At 39.3% G+C, this 15,541-nt stretch overlaps 1 protein-coding gene across 1 annotated transcript in view; it reads right to left on the reverse strand.

Moving 5' to 3' along the window:
• Positions 1-814: 814 nt before the first annotated feature.
• LOC115191977 (hepatocyte cell adhesion molecule-like) overlaps positions 815-15,541 on the reverse strand; it is a 152,059-nt gene continuing 137,332 nt past the window's right edge. The window contains exon 6 of the mRNA XM_029750051.1: positions 815-1,171. Coding sequence (XP_029605911.1) covers positions 1,070-1,171 — 102 coding nt within the window. The 3' untranslated portion in view covers positions 815-1,069. The remainder of the gene's footprint in view (positions 1,172-15,541) is intronic.

Below are 15,541 nucleotides of genomic sequence, written 5' to 3' on the forward strand. Positions count from 1 at the left end.
GAGTACAGATGAAGGAAAAAAACTAAAAACATTTGAGCTCACTGTATACAGTAAGTGTGTGTGTGTTTGTGTGCTGTATATTACAAAAACATTAAATATTGGTTCCAATTCCAATTGATTCATAATTTATCTTCCAGATGTTGTTTCCAAACCTCAGTTGAGAGACTGTGACAGCAGCTCCTGTAGTGTAGTGTGTTCTGTGGACAACGAAAAAGAGGTGACCTTGACCTTGTACAGGGGAGAAGAAATACTAAACCAGACCAGCAGTCCTGATCTCACCACCGATCTATCTCTCCGTTTGGAGGTAGAGAACTACAACTCCACCTACAGCTGTGTGGCTGCTAACCCTGTCAGCAATGAGACAGTTCATGTCCCAAAATGTTGCAGCAAAGATGGTCATCCTAATGATGCAGGTAAGAGACATTTTGAATTAAATCCATCCAGAAAATAGCAGTTACCAAGTGAAACTGATTTGTAATTGAGCTCATTCAAAACATATTTTACAAAAATAATTTCCTTGTGTTTTATTTATTTCAGACAGTGATGAGAAGACTCTGGGTTTGTTTATTATTGCTGTAATCTGCGTTTTGGTTGCCTCGGGGCTGGTTGGACTTGCAATCTATCTAAAGAAGAGTAGAAATGGACACTCACAAGGCAGGTATTTATCTTTAGAGGTGTGAGGTCACTTCCCAAAGTCATGCTTAGCCTTTTAATTTAAAAAAATATATTGTTATTTTTATTTATTTCTTTACAATCAAGGGTAGTGTTTTGGAAAAGGTAGGAAATGTTTTCTTGGAAAACGGATCCAGGTCAAATAAAGTGTCATATCTTCCACACTTCCTCTGCTTGGTCAGACAGTGCCGTTATCCCAGACAACTTCTCTAAATGTTGAAAAAGCAGAAGGCACGCACACACACACACACTCTCTGACAATGATCACTTGAATAGCTTGGCTTATCTGACACCAAAAAGACTGCAAGCACAAAGAATGATAAACAAAGTAACAAATGAGTCCTGAGTGTTTACAGAACCTGTCCTGGGAGGGTGAGCGTCTGTATGTCTCTGTCAGTTAGTCACACCTCACCTTAGGCCTATATTTACTTTCCTTTTTTTGTCTTCTTAGATTCATCCGAAAGAGTGCAAGTTGACATTGGTTATGCATCAATATGTCCTAAAAAACGAACAGATAATCAGGTTAGTAAAAATGTTAGACAAGAGAGCATCAGGCATGTCCTGTTTCCTTCCTTCCTCAGGCACAAAGTATTTAATAAAGAAACATAATAAAATGTTTTGCATTCCCTTGCTGCTCTCCCACCCCTTTTCTCTCCCCTCTCTCTGCCCCTTTTTCCCTGTCCCTCTTTCCTTGCCATCTCTGTCCTTGCCTCCCCTACCTACCTCCCTCTCACTGCCTAGGAGGAGCGAACAGGTATACCAGAACTGGATCTGCTTAGAGACAACCCTGAACTGACATCAGTTTGTTATACTCTCCAGTTACATCACATCGTTGCCAGTGGGGATGTTGACACAGTGACTTCCCATTTTGCTCCTTCATGCTGAGAGGCCAACATTATAACTCATATCCTGGAGAGGACGGTATATTATAAAGAGGATGTTGAAACAAAATGATAGTAAAAAAAATATTTACCCAGAAAACCTTTTACAGGCACAGTTGTTATGGGAGAAAATTCCCCTGGAAGTGTTGCACTGATGTTATAATTTCAGGCTTTCTTTGTAGGTCATTCTCACAGACCTGTCAAATAGAGGCCTCGATGACATTCACTGATACGGACCAATTCAATAACTATGCATTGAGTTAGTAGCAAGATCTGGATAATCCTTCTTTTCAAGTGCCTTTTGTCCTAAATCCCAATGTATTGGTTAAAACAAATGGAGCATATCTTTTAATACAATTCACTAGTGTGTTTGCTATGCTACTGCTGGACCAAAGCTTATTTTCAGTACTGACTGTTCTGTTGTTAAAATGTAGGTGCCTCCCCTGTATCTTTTATAGCTTGTCATTGTTTAGATTGCCAGTGGATAGCAACTGTGTACATAATATAAAAAACAGCCGTTTGAGATAAAGCCTCCTACTCCTTAGCAGCAATGGCTGTTAGGCTCCTTTAGAAACAAAAGGTCCATAAATAAATGTTTTCCTTTCACCATGTGTTGTATTGAAACATTTCTGAGGGATAGATCTTGATTTGCCATTTGATCTTGAGTGACATTTTCCTCTTAACGCTTTTCACAAAATGTAGGTCTGGGCTAAATTGTAGCTCTTAATTAGCTTGTTTCGTTTATTATGACGGACCATTTATTGGCTTTCCTTATCTATGTAGCACATCTTCCCTTAAGAATACAATCACTCCCTCCTGCAGACTCCTGCTGACACTGTAGACTCTCCTTCTATCAGAGCATGTTGTGCTCCACCTACATTAGTGAGGCCTTTGTATATATCTGTGCTAGCACAGGTTACTGTGACCCGAAAATACAAAATCTGTCGACACCATGGTGAGTTGTTGCACTGTAGGCTATTTCATATTATACTACTCTATTTCAGAGTAGTTACTGAGACTGAATATGAAGATACAGTGGGTATAGAAAGTCACCACCCCCTTTCAAAATGTTCCCCTTTTGTCCGGCTTTATTTACACCCAGTAACAGACAATCTAAAAAAATGTAAACACAAGTCAATACTTGGTGGAACTACCTTTTGCTTGAATTACAGCCATGAGTCCCTTGAATACATCTCTACTAGCTTGGACTGCATACTTCAAGTCGTTCCACAGATTCTCCATGGGATTTATGTTGGGGCTCTGACTAGGCCACTCAAGGACATTCACCTTGAGCGCTCCAGTCCCTGCTGAAGAGAAACACACCCACAACAGGATGCTGCCACCACCGTGCTTTACTGTAGGCATGGTATTCTTTGGGTTGGAAAGATGTGGTTGTGTTTTCACCATACATATGGTTTTGTGTTCAGGCCAAAAAGTTGATTTTTGGTCTCATCTGACCACTGCATCTTTTGCTACTTGGCCTCCGAATCTACAATGTGCTTTTTGGAAAAGCTCAAACGAGACTTTATGTGTCTTTATTTGAGGAGTGTTTTTTTTCTTGCCACCCTCCCATAGAGGCCAGATTTGTAAAGTGCTTGTGATATTGTGGTCACATGCACACATTGACCAGTCTTTGCCATAAAGGCCTGAAGCTCCTTCAAAGTCGCCATTGGCTTCTTGGTAGCCTAACTGATCAGACTCGTCCTTGTCCGGTCATCCAGTTTGGAGGTACCGCCTGATCTATGCAGGGTCTGGGTGGTGCCATACGCCTTCCACTTCTTAATAATGGTCTTAACTGTTCTCTGATGGATAGACAAAGCCTTTTAAATATTTTTATATCCATCCCCTGACTTGTGCCTTTCCACAACTTTATCTCGTAGATCATTTGAAAGTAACTTTCCGCCCATAGTGGATTCTTTGCTTTGAATTGCACTACTAAGCATTGGAGTCCTATGAACAACTGCTTTTATTTTGAACTAATCATAGTCACAGATGGAAGCCAATTAGCTTGATTTGTGATCTGGAGGTGGTTGGTTATACCTCAGCAACTTTGCGATTGCAATTCTTAAATTATCCAAATAGGGTTTTACTGTAAATACATTTTCGGAGTTAAAAAAATTATTACAAAAATTAACTTGGATATTATGGGTTACTGTGTGTAAATAAAGCCGGCAAAAAGTCAAAATGTACAGTGAGGGAAAAAAGTATTTGATCCCCTGCTGATTTTGTACATTTGCCCACTGACAAAAAAATGATCAGTCTATAATTTTAATGGAAGGTTTATTTGAACAGTGAGAGAATGAATAACAACAAAAAAATCCAGAAAACCGCAAAAATGTTATAAATTGATTTGCATTTTAATGAGGGAAATAAGTATTTGACCCCTCTGCAAAACATGACTTAGGACTTGGTGGCAAAACCCTTGTTGGCAATCACAGAGGTCAGACGTTTCTTGTAGTTGGCCACCAGGTTTGCACACATCTCAGGAGGGATTTTGTCCCACTCCTCTTTGCAGATCTTCTCCAAGTCATTAAGGTTTCGAGGCTGACGTTTGGCAACTCAAACCTTCAGCTCCCTCCACAGATTTTCTATGGGATTAAGGTCTGGAGACTGGCTAGGCCACTCCAGGACCTTAATGTGCTTCTTCTTGAGCCACTCCTTTGTTGCCTTGGCCGTGTGTTTTGGGTCATTGTCATGCTAGAATACCCATTCACGACCCATTTTCAATGCCCTGGCTGAGTGAAGGAGGTTCTCACCCAAGATGTGATGGTACATGGCCCCGTCCATCGTCCCTTTGATGCGGTGAAGTTGTCCTGTCCCCTTAGCAGAAAAACACCCCCAAAGCATAATGTTTTCACCTCCATGTTTGATGGTGGGGATGGTGTTCTTGGGGTCATAGGCAGCATTCCTTCTCCTCCAAACACGGCGAGTTGAGTTGATGCCAAAGAGCTCCATTTTGGTCTCATCTGACCACAACACTTTCACCCAGTTGTCCTCTGAATCATTCAGATGTTCATTGGCAAACTTCAGAATATATATATATATATATATATATATATATATATATATATATATATATAGTCAGGAAGTTAAAGCTTGGCCGCAAATGGGTCTTCCAAATGGACAATGACCCCATGCATACTTCCAAAGTTGTGGCAAAATGGCTTAAGTACAACAAAGTCAAGGTATTGGAGTGGCCATCACAAAGCCCTGACCTCAATCCCATAGAAAATATGTAGGCAGAGCCAAAAAATCGTGTGCGAGCAAGGAGGCCTACAAACCTGACTCAGTTACACAAGCGACTATTATTCTGACATTTCACATTCTTAAAATAAAGTGGTTATCCTAACTGACCTAAGACAGGCAATTTCTACTATGATTAAATGTCAGGAATTGTGAAAGAATTTGTTTGAATGTATTTGGTTAAGGTGTATGTAAACTTCCGACTTCAACAGTATGTTCTGGCCCACCTACGATTGGCTCTGACAAAATTTGGCCCAAGTTCAAACCTAGTTGACAAACCCTGATTTGGGGGATGTCTGTAGACACCGCAGGAGTCTACCGCAGGAGACGGTTTTAAAATTGCCTTTGTCCTTTGAAGAACACTGCAAAGATTACTGGGTACACCACAAAGGATGCTGCTGGGATAAGAGTTTGTTCATCCATGCCTCTCTTTGTGTGGATGAAAAACAAATACTGTACATTACATACATAGTGTACCTCACATAATAGAACACAGGAGCATACAAGGTAATGCAAACTGCAAACAGTTTTGATTTGACTTTATTCGCATCCCCATTAGCTGTCGAAGAATCAGCAGATATTCTTCCTGGGGTCCACAAGCGCAAGTATTTAATTGTATAAGTTCACAGTGAAATTCAAAATATTCTCCAATCTAATCTCAGGTTAATCACAATTTAAATTTATAAAAATGTAACCTTTTTTTAACTAGGCAAGTAATTTAAGTACAAATTCTTATTTACAATGACAGCCTACCCCGGATGACACTGAGCCAATTGTACACCACCCGATGGGACTCCCAATCGGATGTGATGCAGCCTGGATTCGAACCAGGTACGGCAGTGACAGTTCTTGCACTGTCTTAGACCACTGCGCCACTCGGGAGTGCCAATACAACAAGTCTACTAGGCCCTCGTCTCAAGAGAGATTTATACAGTAGTGTAGTGAGCTAAGAGCTGATGGCATTAAAGGATAAAAAAATGTTTTCTTACCTTCCTCATCTCCCGGGTCTCCATCTTCACACGGTGTAGTGATGTTGGCGGTGATGGTCTGGTTACTAACAAGGTTGGCAGCTACACAGCTATAATGTAGTTGTAATGTTCTCTCTCTACCTCCAGAGGGAGTAAGAGGTTAGGTTGGTGGTGAGACCAGGTCTGTTGAGATCTCACATGCACCTGTAAGGTCCTAACCATTAGGACATTTAAGTTGCGACTGATATGTCTTGTTGGCATGTAGGCCTATGTTTAGTTTTATTTACTTAAATGATGTGCATTTGGTTTATTGATTTCAATAACAATAATGAAATATAAATCTGACTGATTTTATTTAAATTGTGCAAAATAACAGCCTAACATGGTGGGAATTATGTTAGAGCAACTATTTGTGCTGAACATACCAGCAGCCTATTTTACCTCTACACCTTAAATGTAGTCCCGCATGTCCTAATAATGTAATTAAAATGAAAGGACATTGCATAGGCCTACGATATGGATGCTTCATGATTGGGGTAGTCATAGTCCTGATAGGGGAATTAGGCTTGCAGTCAGTCGTGCATCCTATTCAACGTCTGGGGAAAGGGTTTTCCATATTCCCCTCCACAAAATAATTAATAAATAACTAGTTAATTTTGTCATGTAAAAATTAAAAAATGATTTATTTATGCTGATATAAGAAAGATGGGGCAGAGGTTGAGTAAATACAGACAACATTGATGTTTCCTACTATTTTAACTACATGTTTTTGGTTTGTTATATTGAAACAATGTGTTGTTTTTGCTTCACTGCAAACCATTCCGCTCTTGTGTTGGAGAGAGATAGATAGAGAGATATATAAAGAGAGAGATTAATAGGGTAGTAAATAGAGCTTTTTCATGGGAGAAGGACGCTATTACAGGTTTTGGTCAGCACAATATCTGCAACATGGCCTCAGGTGAATAAGATTACTATACAAAATATGTTCCCCACCATTTAGTATGATACATTATGTGGTATCCCAGGAGGTCTACCCCGGGGGATGGTAATAGAGGGGAGGTACGTGAGGCGACGTTGGTTCCCCCTGCTGGGAATACGGGAGCTGGGCACCCCGACACGGACAGCTCTAAGTGGAGGTAATTAGGGGAAAGTGCCAACCAGCCGTGGAGGCCAAATAAAAGGAACACGGTGGCACACCGCGAGAAAGAACGGGGAGAGACCGAAGCCAAGCCAAAGTAGAGAAGAAGGACCGAGCCAAACCTAAGTGATTATCTTTGTTGTGTTTATTTTCTGTCTTAGTAAAATTGTTTTTGCAGAATAAAGTCTCCCTGTCTCTGTCAATCTCTGCACGCTCAACCCAACACCCCACGGTTTACCACAATTACTTTATGTTACAATACAGTATGAATGGAATAGCATTTCTACAATATCACAGGAATTAAAGAACAGTATCATAGTTCTTATAAATTGGATGATGTAAGTATCATACACCTTGGAGGATGTACAGTGCATTCGGAAAGTTTTCAGACCCCTTGACTTTAAAAAAATATATATATGTTACAGCCTTATTCTAAAATTGATTAAATCGTTTTTTCCCCCATCAATCTACACACAATACCCCATAATGACAAAGCAAAAACAGGTTTAGATATTTTTGCAAATGTAAAAAAATATATAATGAAATATCACAATTACATAAGTATTCAGACCCTTTGCTCAGTACTTTGTTGAAGCACCTTTGGCACTGATTACAGCCATTTTTTTTCTGCAGATCATCTCAAGCTTCATCCAAAGTAGGCATGTATTTGTACTGCATGTTAAAGGTTAGTTAAACTGCTCCACTCTAACCATAAAACGTTGGTGGTTTCCTGTGATTACGTGGTCAGTGTGTATCTGTCATGTAGAGGCCAGATGGTAGAGTTAGAGACGAGTGGTTGAGGAACAGGTAATGTGCTTTATTAAATGGATCATGGGCAGAGAAGTGAGATGGGTGAAAATGCTGCAGTTGTTTTCAAGACAAGTGTTGCAGCATGAGCAAAAAAAGACTGTGGTTTTGGGGGGGGTTTCTTAACTGGAAAAACAAACTCTAAATATTGTAGATTAAGTATATAATATATACTGTACTTTGTGACAAGTGTGTTGATACTGAGATATCTAAGATATCTACTCTATGTAGCCCAGTGTTCAGCCCAGTCTGAAACTCAGCAGGTGAAAGAGATTGTGGGAAAGTATTTTTTTTCCAGAGCAGGTATTGGAAGTGGGCAGTTTAATTTATGAAGGGCAATATTGCACAGGTGTAGCCGGCTAAACAAAGCATTATGAACCTTGATAAGAGATTTAAAAGATGGTGATGTTATGTCAGACCACTTTATCGTAAAGTCTTTTTTTATATACATGTAAGAAAATTATTTGCCCAGTATCTTCATTCAATTAATCAATATTAAGATGAAATGTTTACATTTTAGTGCAGGACAACTGTTCTGCCAACTCTTCTATAATAGGCCTATAGAATGTCTTCCAATCTGAATCTTGTCTTGTCTGTTCCCTGAGTTCCTTGATGATATTAATAAATTCTTCACAACGTAGAGGCTCTATTTAATTTGGTTTTCACTTTGTTCACTACATATATTTTATACATTTAATTAGTTATACATATAGGCTGGTTTCTGGTGAAAAAGTTCAACACCCTGACAACTCTACACCGGAAGGAAGGGTTGTCAGTGTGTCCTGCAGAAACATCTGTTTTAGTGGGAGACACAGGGAATTCTTCACACTGACCATAATGCTAAAGATCAGTAATCAAAGTTAAAATGTAAAGGTACTCACTACCTTGTCCATGCTGCTACAGACTGAAAGAGTGTATGGCTAATCTGTGTTTTATACAGTAATGTTACTCATTTCCTGTAACAAAACACTGGAGTCACAGCATTGCACAATCTGAATATACATCTGAAAATACATCACTTAAATACACAGAATGATAAATGAGGAACTCGTTTCCTGACCAAATGTGATTACAATTATATTTGGCATGGCATAATTTACAAGACATGTTTTTATATAAAATATAAATTGGCAGAAAAATGCATGGCCACGGTCCAAATGTAAAAGGTAATGAGCTTTATTGGTTAGAGCCTGTAAGTAAGCATTTCACTGTAAGGTCTACACCTGTTGTATTCGGCGCACATGACAAATAAACTTTGATTTTATTTGATTTGAAATGTAAAAGCATAGAAAGGTTTGAGAACATTTTACTGACACATGATTTAAGTTACACTTACACTATACAGTACACTGGCTCAGAGTACAAAATAATGTAGTATGTACAGTACAGTATAAACTATGCTGAAATATAAAAACATTCAACCACTAGATGAGGAAAATACATTGTTTCCTTGAAAGCAATACTTGAACTTTAATAGGATTAGTCATCATTCTTTTCAAATTAGAAATATAACATTACAAGTAACTGGACAGAATGTCCCAAATACTCTTAAACTTAATAAATCAAGAAACACACTTGAAAACCACCCAACAATTACAGTGGTCCCTCCTAATTTGACCCTAGAAGTAGGCTACATTTGGTATTTTATTAGGATCCCCATTAGCTGTTGCAAAAGCAGCAGCTACTCTTCCTGGGGTCAACACAAAACATGAAACATGACATATTATACAACGGGTGGGTCTAATCCTGAATGCTGATTGGTTAAATGCATATTCCAGCCGGTGTCTATTCCACAAGTTACCACCGGCTAAATCTATGGCTTTAAAAGGCCTATTTACCCTGTTCAATCTGACTGCGCAATCCACTGTCTCATCAGCCCAGCCAAGCAATTTATAAACTTGATCTCCACTACAAAAACCATCTAGACATTATCTCACATTTCTTTTAGACTAACATTTAGTTTTCAACAGCGGAGATTTGTATAAACCTTGTTGTCTGTCTCTCCGACATATGCAATATTGTTTCAATATTCAGATTTGACCTCCAACTGTCCCATAGTAATGAATGTGTAGGGGTCGGGAGTTGGGACGAGAGAGAGAGGTAGGCAGAGTTTCTCATCCTGTCGAAATCATGATTTAGCTGGCATCATTTTTATGGATATATACAAAGAAATGTCAATTGAAAAAAGGTAAATCGAAACAAAGTGCAGCTAGTTTGCAGTCTTTGAGTTTCAGTTGGAAGTTATTGTCTTAGCTGTGTTGTTGGCTAGCTCCTCTGAAACAACAGTGTCCTGACTAGTAAGCACATTTTCTATGCCAGGCGAAATAATACCTCTTTAGCTCATTGTTATGATGTATCCAAATAAATGTCACTAGAAAACAGCTTAAACAAATGCAGCTACTGTTGTAATTCTGTCTGCACTGTTTCACGTGACTCTAAGTTAGCCGTAGTTAGCTAGCTAGCAAGCAAGGGAAAGGAACGTTGCCAGCCAGTATGGCAATGGAACATTTATAACGAACGACTGGGTCACGTCCATAGATACAGAACAAAAAGACTGAACGACTGGGTCACGTCTCTGGCAACCGAACCAATAGAACGAACGACCAGCTGGCTTGGATAGCAACCCTAGATTTGTTTCGGACTATATGTTGTGGAAGGATGAAATAGTATGAATAAATTCATCAAAATAAAACATTTAATGAAAATATGTCAATCATTATTTAAATATGTTGGTAACCCGTTGTATAAAAGTGATAATGCCCTCGTAGCCGGGGTGTTTGGAGGATATATTGGCACGGTTTGCCCTCCAAACACCGGCTTCTCTGGCATTATCACTTAAATACAGAACATTAATAGACAACAGCTCAAGGACAGAACTACATCAATTTAAAAAAGACACACGTAGCCTACATATCAATACATACACACAAACTATCTAGGTCAAACATTAAAACCAGAATCTGGAGGTTGTGTGTTTCTGGAGAAATGTTGCCAATCTTAGACTCTTGAATGCAGCTATGGCTGCAACAACTGACAGTTTTCAGAGGTATGTTGTAGCAGTACATTCTGTGTTTACAAAAATAAAAATGACAACACAAATATAAACAATGGAGTAAACTTAAATAATATTTTGGGTTGTGATAAGGTAAGTATATTTTTCAAGCATGAATGGGTGTTTGCCGACCAGTTATCATTAGGAAATATCCCAGATTGTATACCTTTAGGTTAAATGAATGGGTAAGTCTTTGACTTGATATATTGAAGCTCAGTACATAAATCTTTATTAGTTTGAGTAAGTCAGACAGTTACTGTATCGTAGAATAGTGAAATGTGAATTATATTAGCTTCACATTCAGTCAGATATTCAGATATTTTTTCAGTTATATACTGTATGTGGGCTAATGTAGGGGGGGCACAAAATGATCTAATAGGAGAGACTACAGGAGGGAGTGATTGTATTCTAAAGAGATGATGACCTACATACTGTGTAGATAAGAACAAGCAATAAATGGTCGATCATAATAAACTAAACTGTGACTCTCGTACATTCAAACTGCATGAACACAGTTGTTGTCAAAGCAAGATCTGAACTACACTTAATCACGTCTGCATTTTGTGAAAAGCAATAAGAGTAAAATGTCAACCAAGAACACTTTCTGAGTCAAAAGGCAAATCAAGATCTACCACTCAGAAATGTTTCAACAGAATCTACATGGTGAAAGGAAAAATATGTACTTTTTGTTTCCAACGTAGCCTAACAGCCATTACTTCTAAGGACTAGGTGGCTTTACCTCACCAAACATCTGCTTTTTATGTACACAGCTGCTATCCACTGGCACGCTAAACAATTACCAACTATAAAAAGATACAGGGGAGCCACCTACATTTAAACAGAACTGAAAAGAAGCTTTGGCCCAGCAAAAGCATAGCAAACACACTAATGAATTGTATTAAAAGGTTCCATTTGTTTTAACCTATAAATTGGGACAATGGGCACTTGAAAAGATGGATCACCCTACTAATAACCCTAGGCATAGTTATTAAATTAGTCTTTATCATTGAATCTCATCGAGGCCCCAATTCAACAAAAGACTGAGGATGACTAACAGAGGAAGTTTGAAATGATAACAGCACAATGGTTAAATGGGACTCTTCTCCAGTAACAACTGTGCCTCCATTAAGTTTTCTAGATGAACATTTAATATAATTTTGTCTCAATGTCCACTGTAAGATGTAACGCCTTCTCTTGGATGTGAATTATCTTGTCACCCTCTCAGTAACTTGCTGTTCTCTCTCTACTTCATGCAGTGTTAACATCTTCGCTGGCAGCCATGTGATGTAACTGGAGTGTATAATAAACGAATGTCAGGTCAGGGTTGTTTCTAAGCGGATCAAGTTCTGGTATACCTGTTCGCTCCTCCTAGACAGGGAGAGGGAAAGAGGTAGGGAGGAAAGGATTGAGAGGGACAAGGAAAGAGGGGCAAAGATGGGGGGCGAGAAAAGGTGTAGCAAAAAAGTAAAAGAAAAATGATATGTTTCGTTATTAGATACTTTGTACCAGAGAAAGGAAACAAGACAAGTCTGATGCTCTCTTGTCTATTCTCATTGTTCCGCAGTAGGTAACTCAACAGTCAACATATCTAGGACCATTCCTAAACCTAGTGGGAGGAACCACGAAGCCAAGCTTATGTCCACTGACTTGACAGTACTGACTTGACAATACTGACACAGGAAGATCAAAGGCATTACTATACTGAATAAAAATATAAATGCAAAATGCAACAATTTCAAAGATTTTACTGAATTACAGTTCATAAAAGGACATCAGTCAATTGAAACTAATTAATTCGGCTCTAATCTATGGATTTCACATGACTGGGCAAGGGCGCAGCAATGGGTGGACCTGGGAGGGCATAGGTCCACCCACTTAGGAGCCAGACCCCCCACCGACCTGCAGTTGAAGAAGCCTGATGTGGTGGTCCTGGCTGGTAAGGTTACACGTGGTCTGCAGTTGTGAGACCAGTTGATTGTGTAGGTGTGTCCAAACTTTTGACTGGTACTGTATGTACAATATGCAGTGTGGCTTCTCATTGTGCAACCCAACAATATCATATGGGCGAAACTGGTTGCAATGACATCAGGCCTGGTATCAAACTCAGGTGGTCTGTGCAACTCAAGACCACATTAACCCACTGGCACAGAGCTAAAGCCTACAGTTGTAGCCATCAGGGCTGCAAAAACTGCTGTATTACATCTCCTATGTTTATCAGCCTGTAACATTATTACTAACCTGGTTACCTGCTGGTTTAATGTGAGTTATCTCTGCATACTGAATGTCATCTTGCTTTCTTTCAGGTGAATCTATGAAGGAAAATAAAGGAAATTAAATATACAGTGTGGGTGGGAGTAACTGACAGATGCTCACCCCCAAGACAGGTTCTGAAAACACTAAGATCTCATGTTACTATGGATTCCTGTGTCTGTGCTAGCTATCGTTTTAGCGCCAGAGAAGCTATAAAGTAATGATTGTCAGAGCGTGCTTGTGTATGTGTGCCTTCTGCTTTTTTCAACATTTAGAGAAGTGGTCTGAGATAATGCAACTGTCTGACCAAGCAGAGGAAGTGTGGAAGATACGCCACTTCATTTGACCTGCATCCGTTGTTCAGGCAAACATTTCTTACATTTTCCAAAACGCTATCCATGATAATTAAAAAAGGTTGTGCAGAACATGTTTTGACTTTGACAAGGAGAATGACCTCACCCCTTTAAAAGCTAAATACCTGCATGCGAGTGTCTGTTTCTCTTCTTAAGACAGATCGCAAGTCCAACAAGTCCTGAAGCAACCAGAACCCAGATTACAGCAATAATAAGAGAACCTGGAGTCCTCTCATCACCATCTGAAGTAAAAAGTGTGAGCGGACCAAGTCATTTGGTGTCACTCTAAAGTGGAAAGGTGGAATAAACGAGTCCAGAGTAGGTTTTCCTGATTCAACACAGTTCTCTATTGAGGGATTTCTGACAATACAAACACTTCAACACAGTCAATGAGAATCTCCAAAGGAACAACATACATCTTCTTTAGAGGACACAGGATCACATTACGATTATCTTCAAACTATAACAACAATCACATATTCATCACCGTCTTAATGGCTCTTCATGGATAGCACCTCTCTCTCCGTAGCCATTCTCCAAAGATAGTTTATCTTCCCCCTTTCTTGCTGGTTCCATCCTCTCTCTTGTAGGGGAAAGAGAATCTCTCATTAGTACCGTCAGCTGTGCTTAATTGACTCTGGTTCCCTGGTCTCACATGCCTTGTTGGGCTACTATCCGTGAGCCCAGCCTGCCCTCTGGTGGTCCTTCCACAAAAGATAGAAACTATATTTTAATTAAAACATTGTGTTTCATAAAATGAGCTCTACCATACTTATTGTTTCATATAGAAGTTGGTATTGTCTGGATATCAGCAATTTAACATTGCTCCTGTATATGTTTTTTTTTTTTTTACCTGTCACCTTGGAGGGATCACTCTCTATACAGGAATTTGGAACAACAGCTGTCCCCTTGCTGACTGGGTTGGCAGCCTCACATCTGTAAGAGTCTCTGTTCTGTTCATCCACCTTGAGAGGTAGAGAGAGGGTGATGTTGAGGTCAGGGCTGCTAGTCTGGTTGATTATCTCCCCTCCTCCGTACCAGGACAGGGTCACCTCTCTCCCGTTCTCCATAGAACACACCACACTACAGGAGATGTTATCATGGACCGTCACCTGAGGTTTGGACAGAACATCTGGAAGACAAATAATGAATAAATGTGAATTAGTGAAATGGAACTTATCTTTAAAGTAGCAAAGACCAGTTGCTACATCCATTTTTGGACTTATAAATGAATGATATGTACTCAATGATTCTTGAAGAATATTTATAAATGCCTCATGAGCTTAGTCCCCATCAGAGAACCCATTAACTTGTTTTACTCCGGTGTTTGTAAACAAAGAAATTGTAAACAAACACTATATAACTATAAACTACAATTTTATATAATGGCTGATCAGTCCTTGCATCCATAGCTCTGTCTATGAATTTGAGAGTGGTTACATTTCTCCAGACACATCCCTCGGCTTTTTACCAAACCAAAAAGCTTTAGTATGGTTTAGTATGGTTTCTACTGCTGATTGCCGCTTCAATGATTTTGTCATTTACAACACACACACACACACACACACACACACACACACACACTTACAGTACACAGTAAGCTGAAATGTATGTGTCGTCTTCTCTTCATCTTCTGCATTCTCCACAGTATAAACCCCAGAATCGTCTATTTGTAGGTCTGACAAAGTGAAGAATCCAGTAACATTGTTCCAGTGAAGGCGGTTTTTAAATCTCTTCTTAAGGTTGGTATTACTTTGTTTAACAGGGTACACCTGTGCAATACTGCCAAGGTCTCCATAAAGTAAACTGCCAGAATTCAACACCATCACTGGAAAACAGTGAATCTTTCCCACAATGCCTTTCACCTGAGACATCTCAGGTTGGGCTGAATGCTGGGCTGAGCAGAGTACTGTGGAGAGAAAGAGAGACTCAATATCAACGCATTGAATTAAATATCATAGGTCTTTAATAACATAGCAATGTAGCAAATTACAGTTTTTCTCAATTGCTTGAGAAAATGTGTCCAAACAGAATTAACTTTTTCTGAAAAATTAACATGCAGTTCAAAACTGAAACACGTTGGCCAAAATGACACATTTCGTTTGCAAAATGCATTAAGACTCTCAAAACATTAAATACATGAGACAAAATCAACTACCTCCATCAAAATATGCAAC

Source organism: Salmo trutta, chromosome 4 (assembly GCF_901001165.1).
Source record: "Salmo trutta chromosome 4, fSalTru1.1, whole genome shotgun sequence".
Taxonomy (NCBI): domain Eukaryota; kingdom Metazoa; phylum Chordata; class Actinopteri; order Salmoniformes; family Salmonidae; genus Salmo; species Salmo trutta.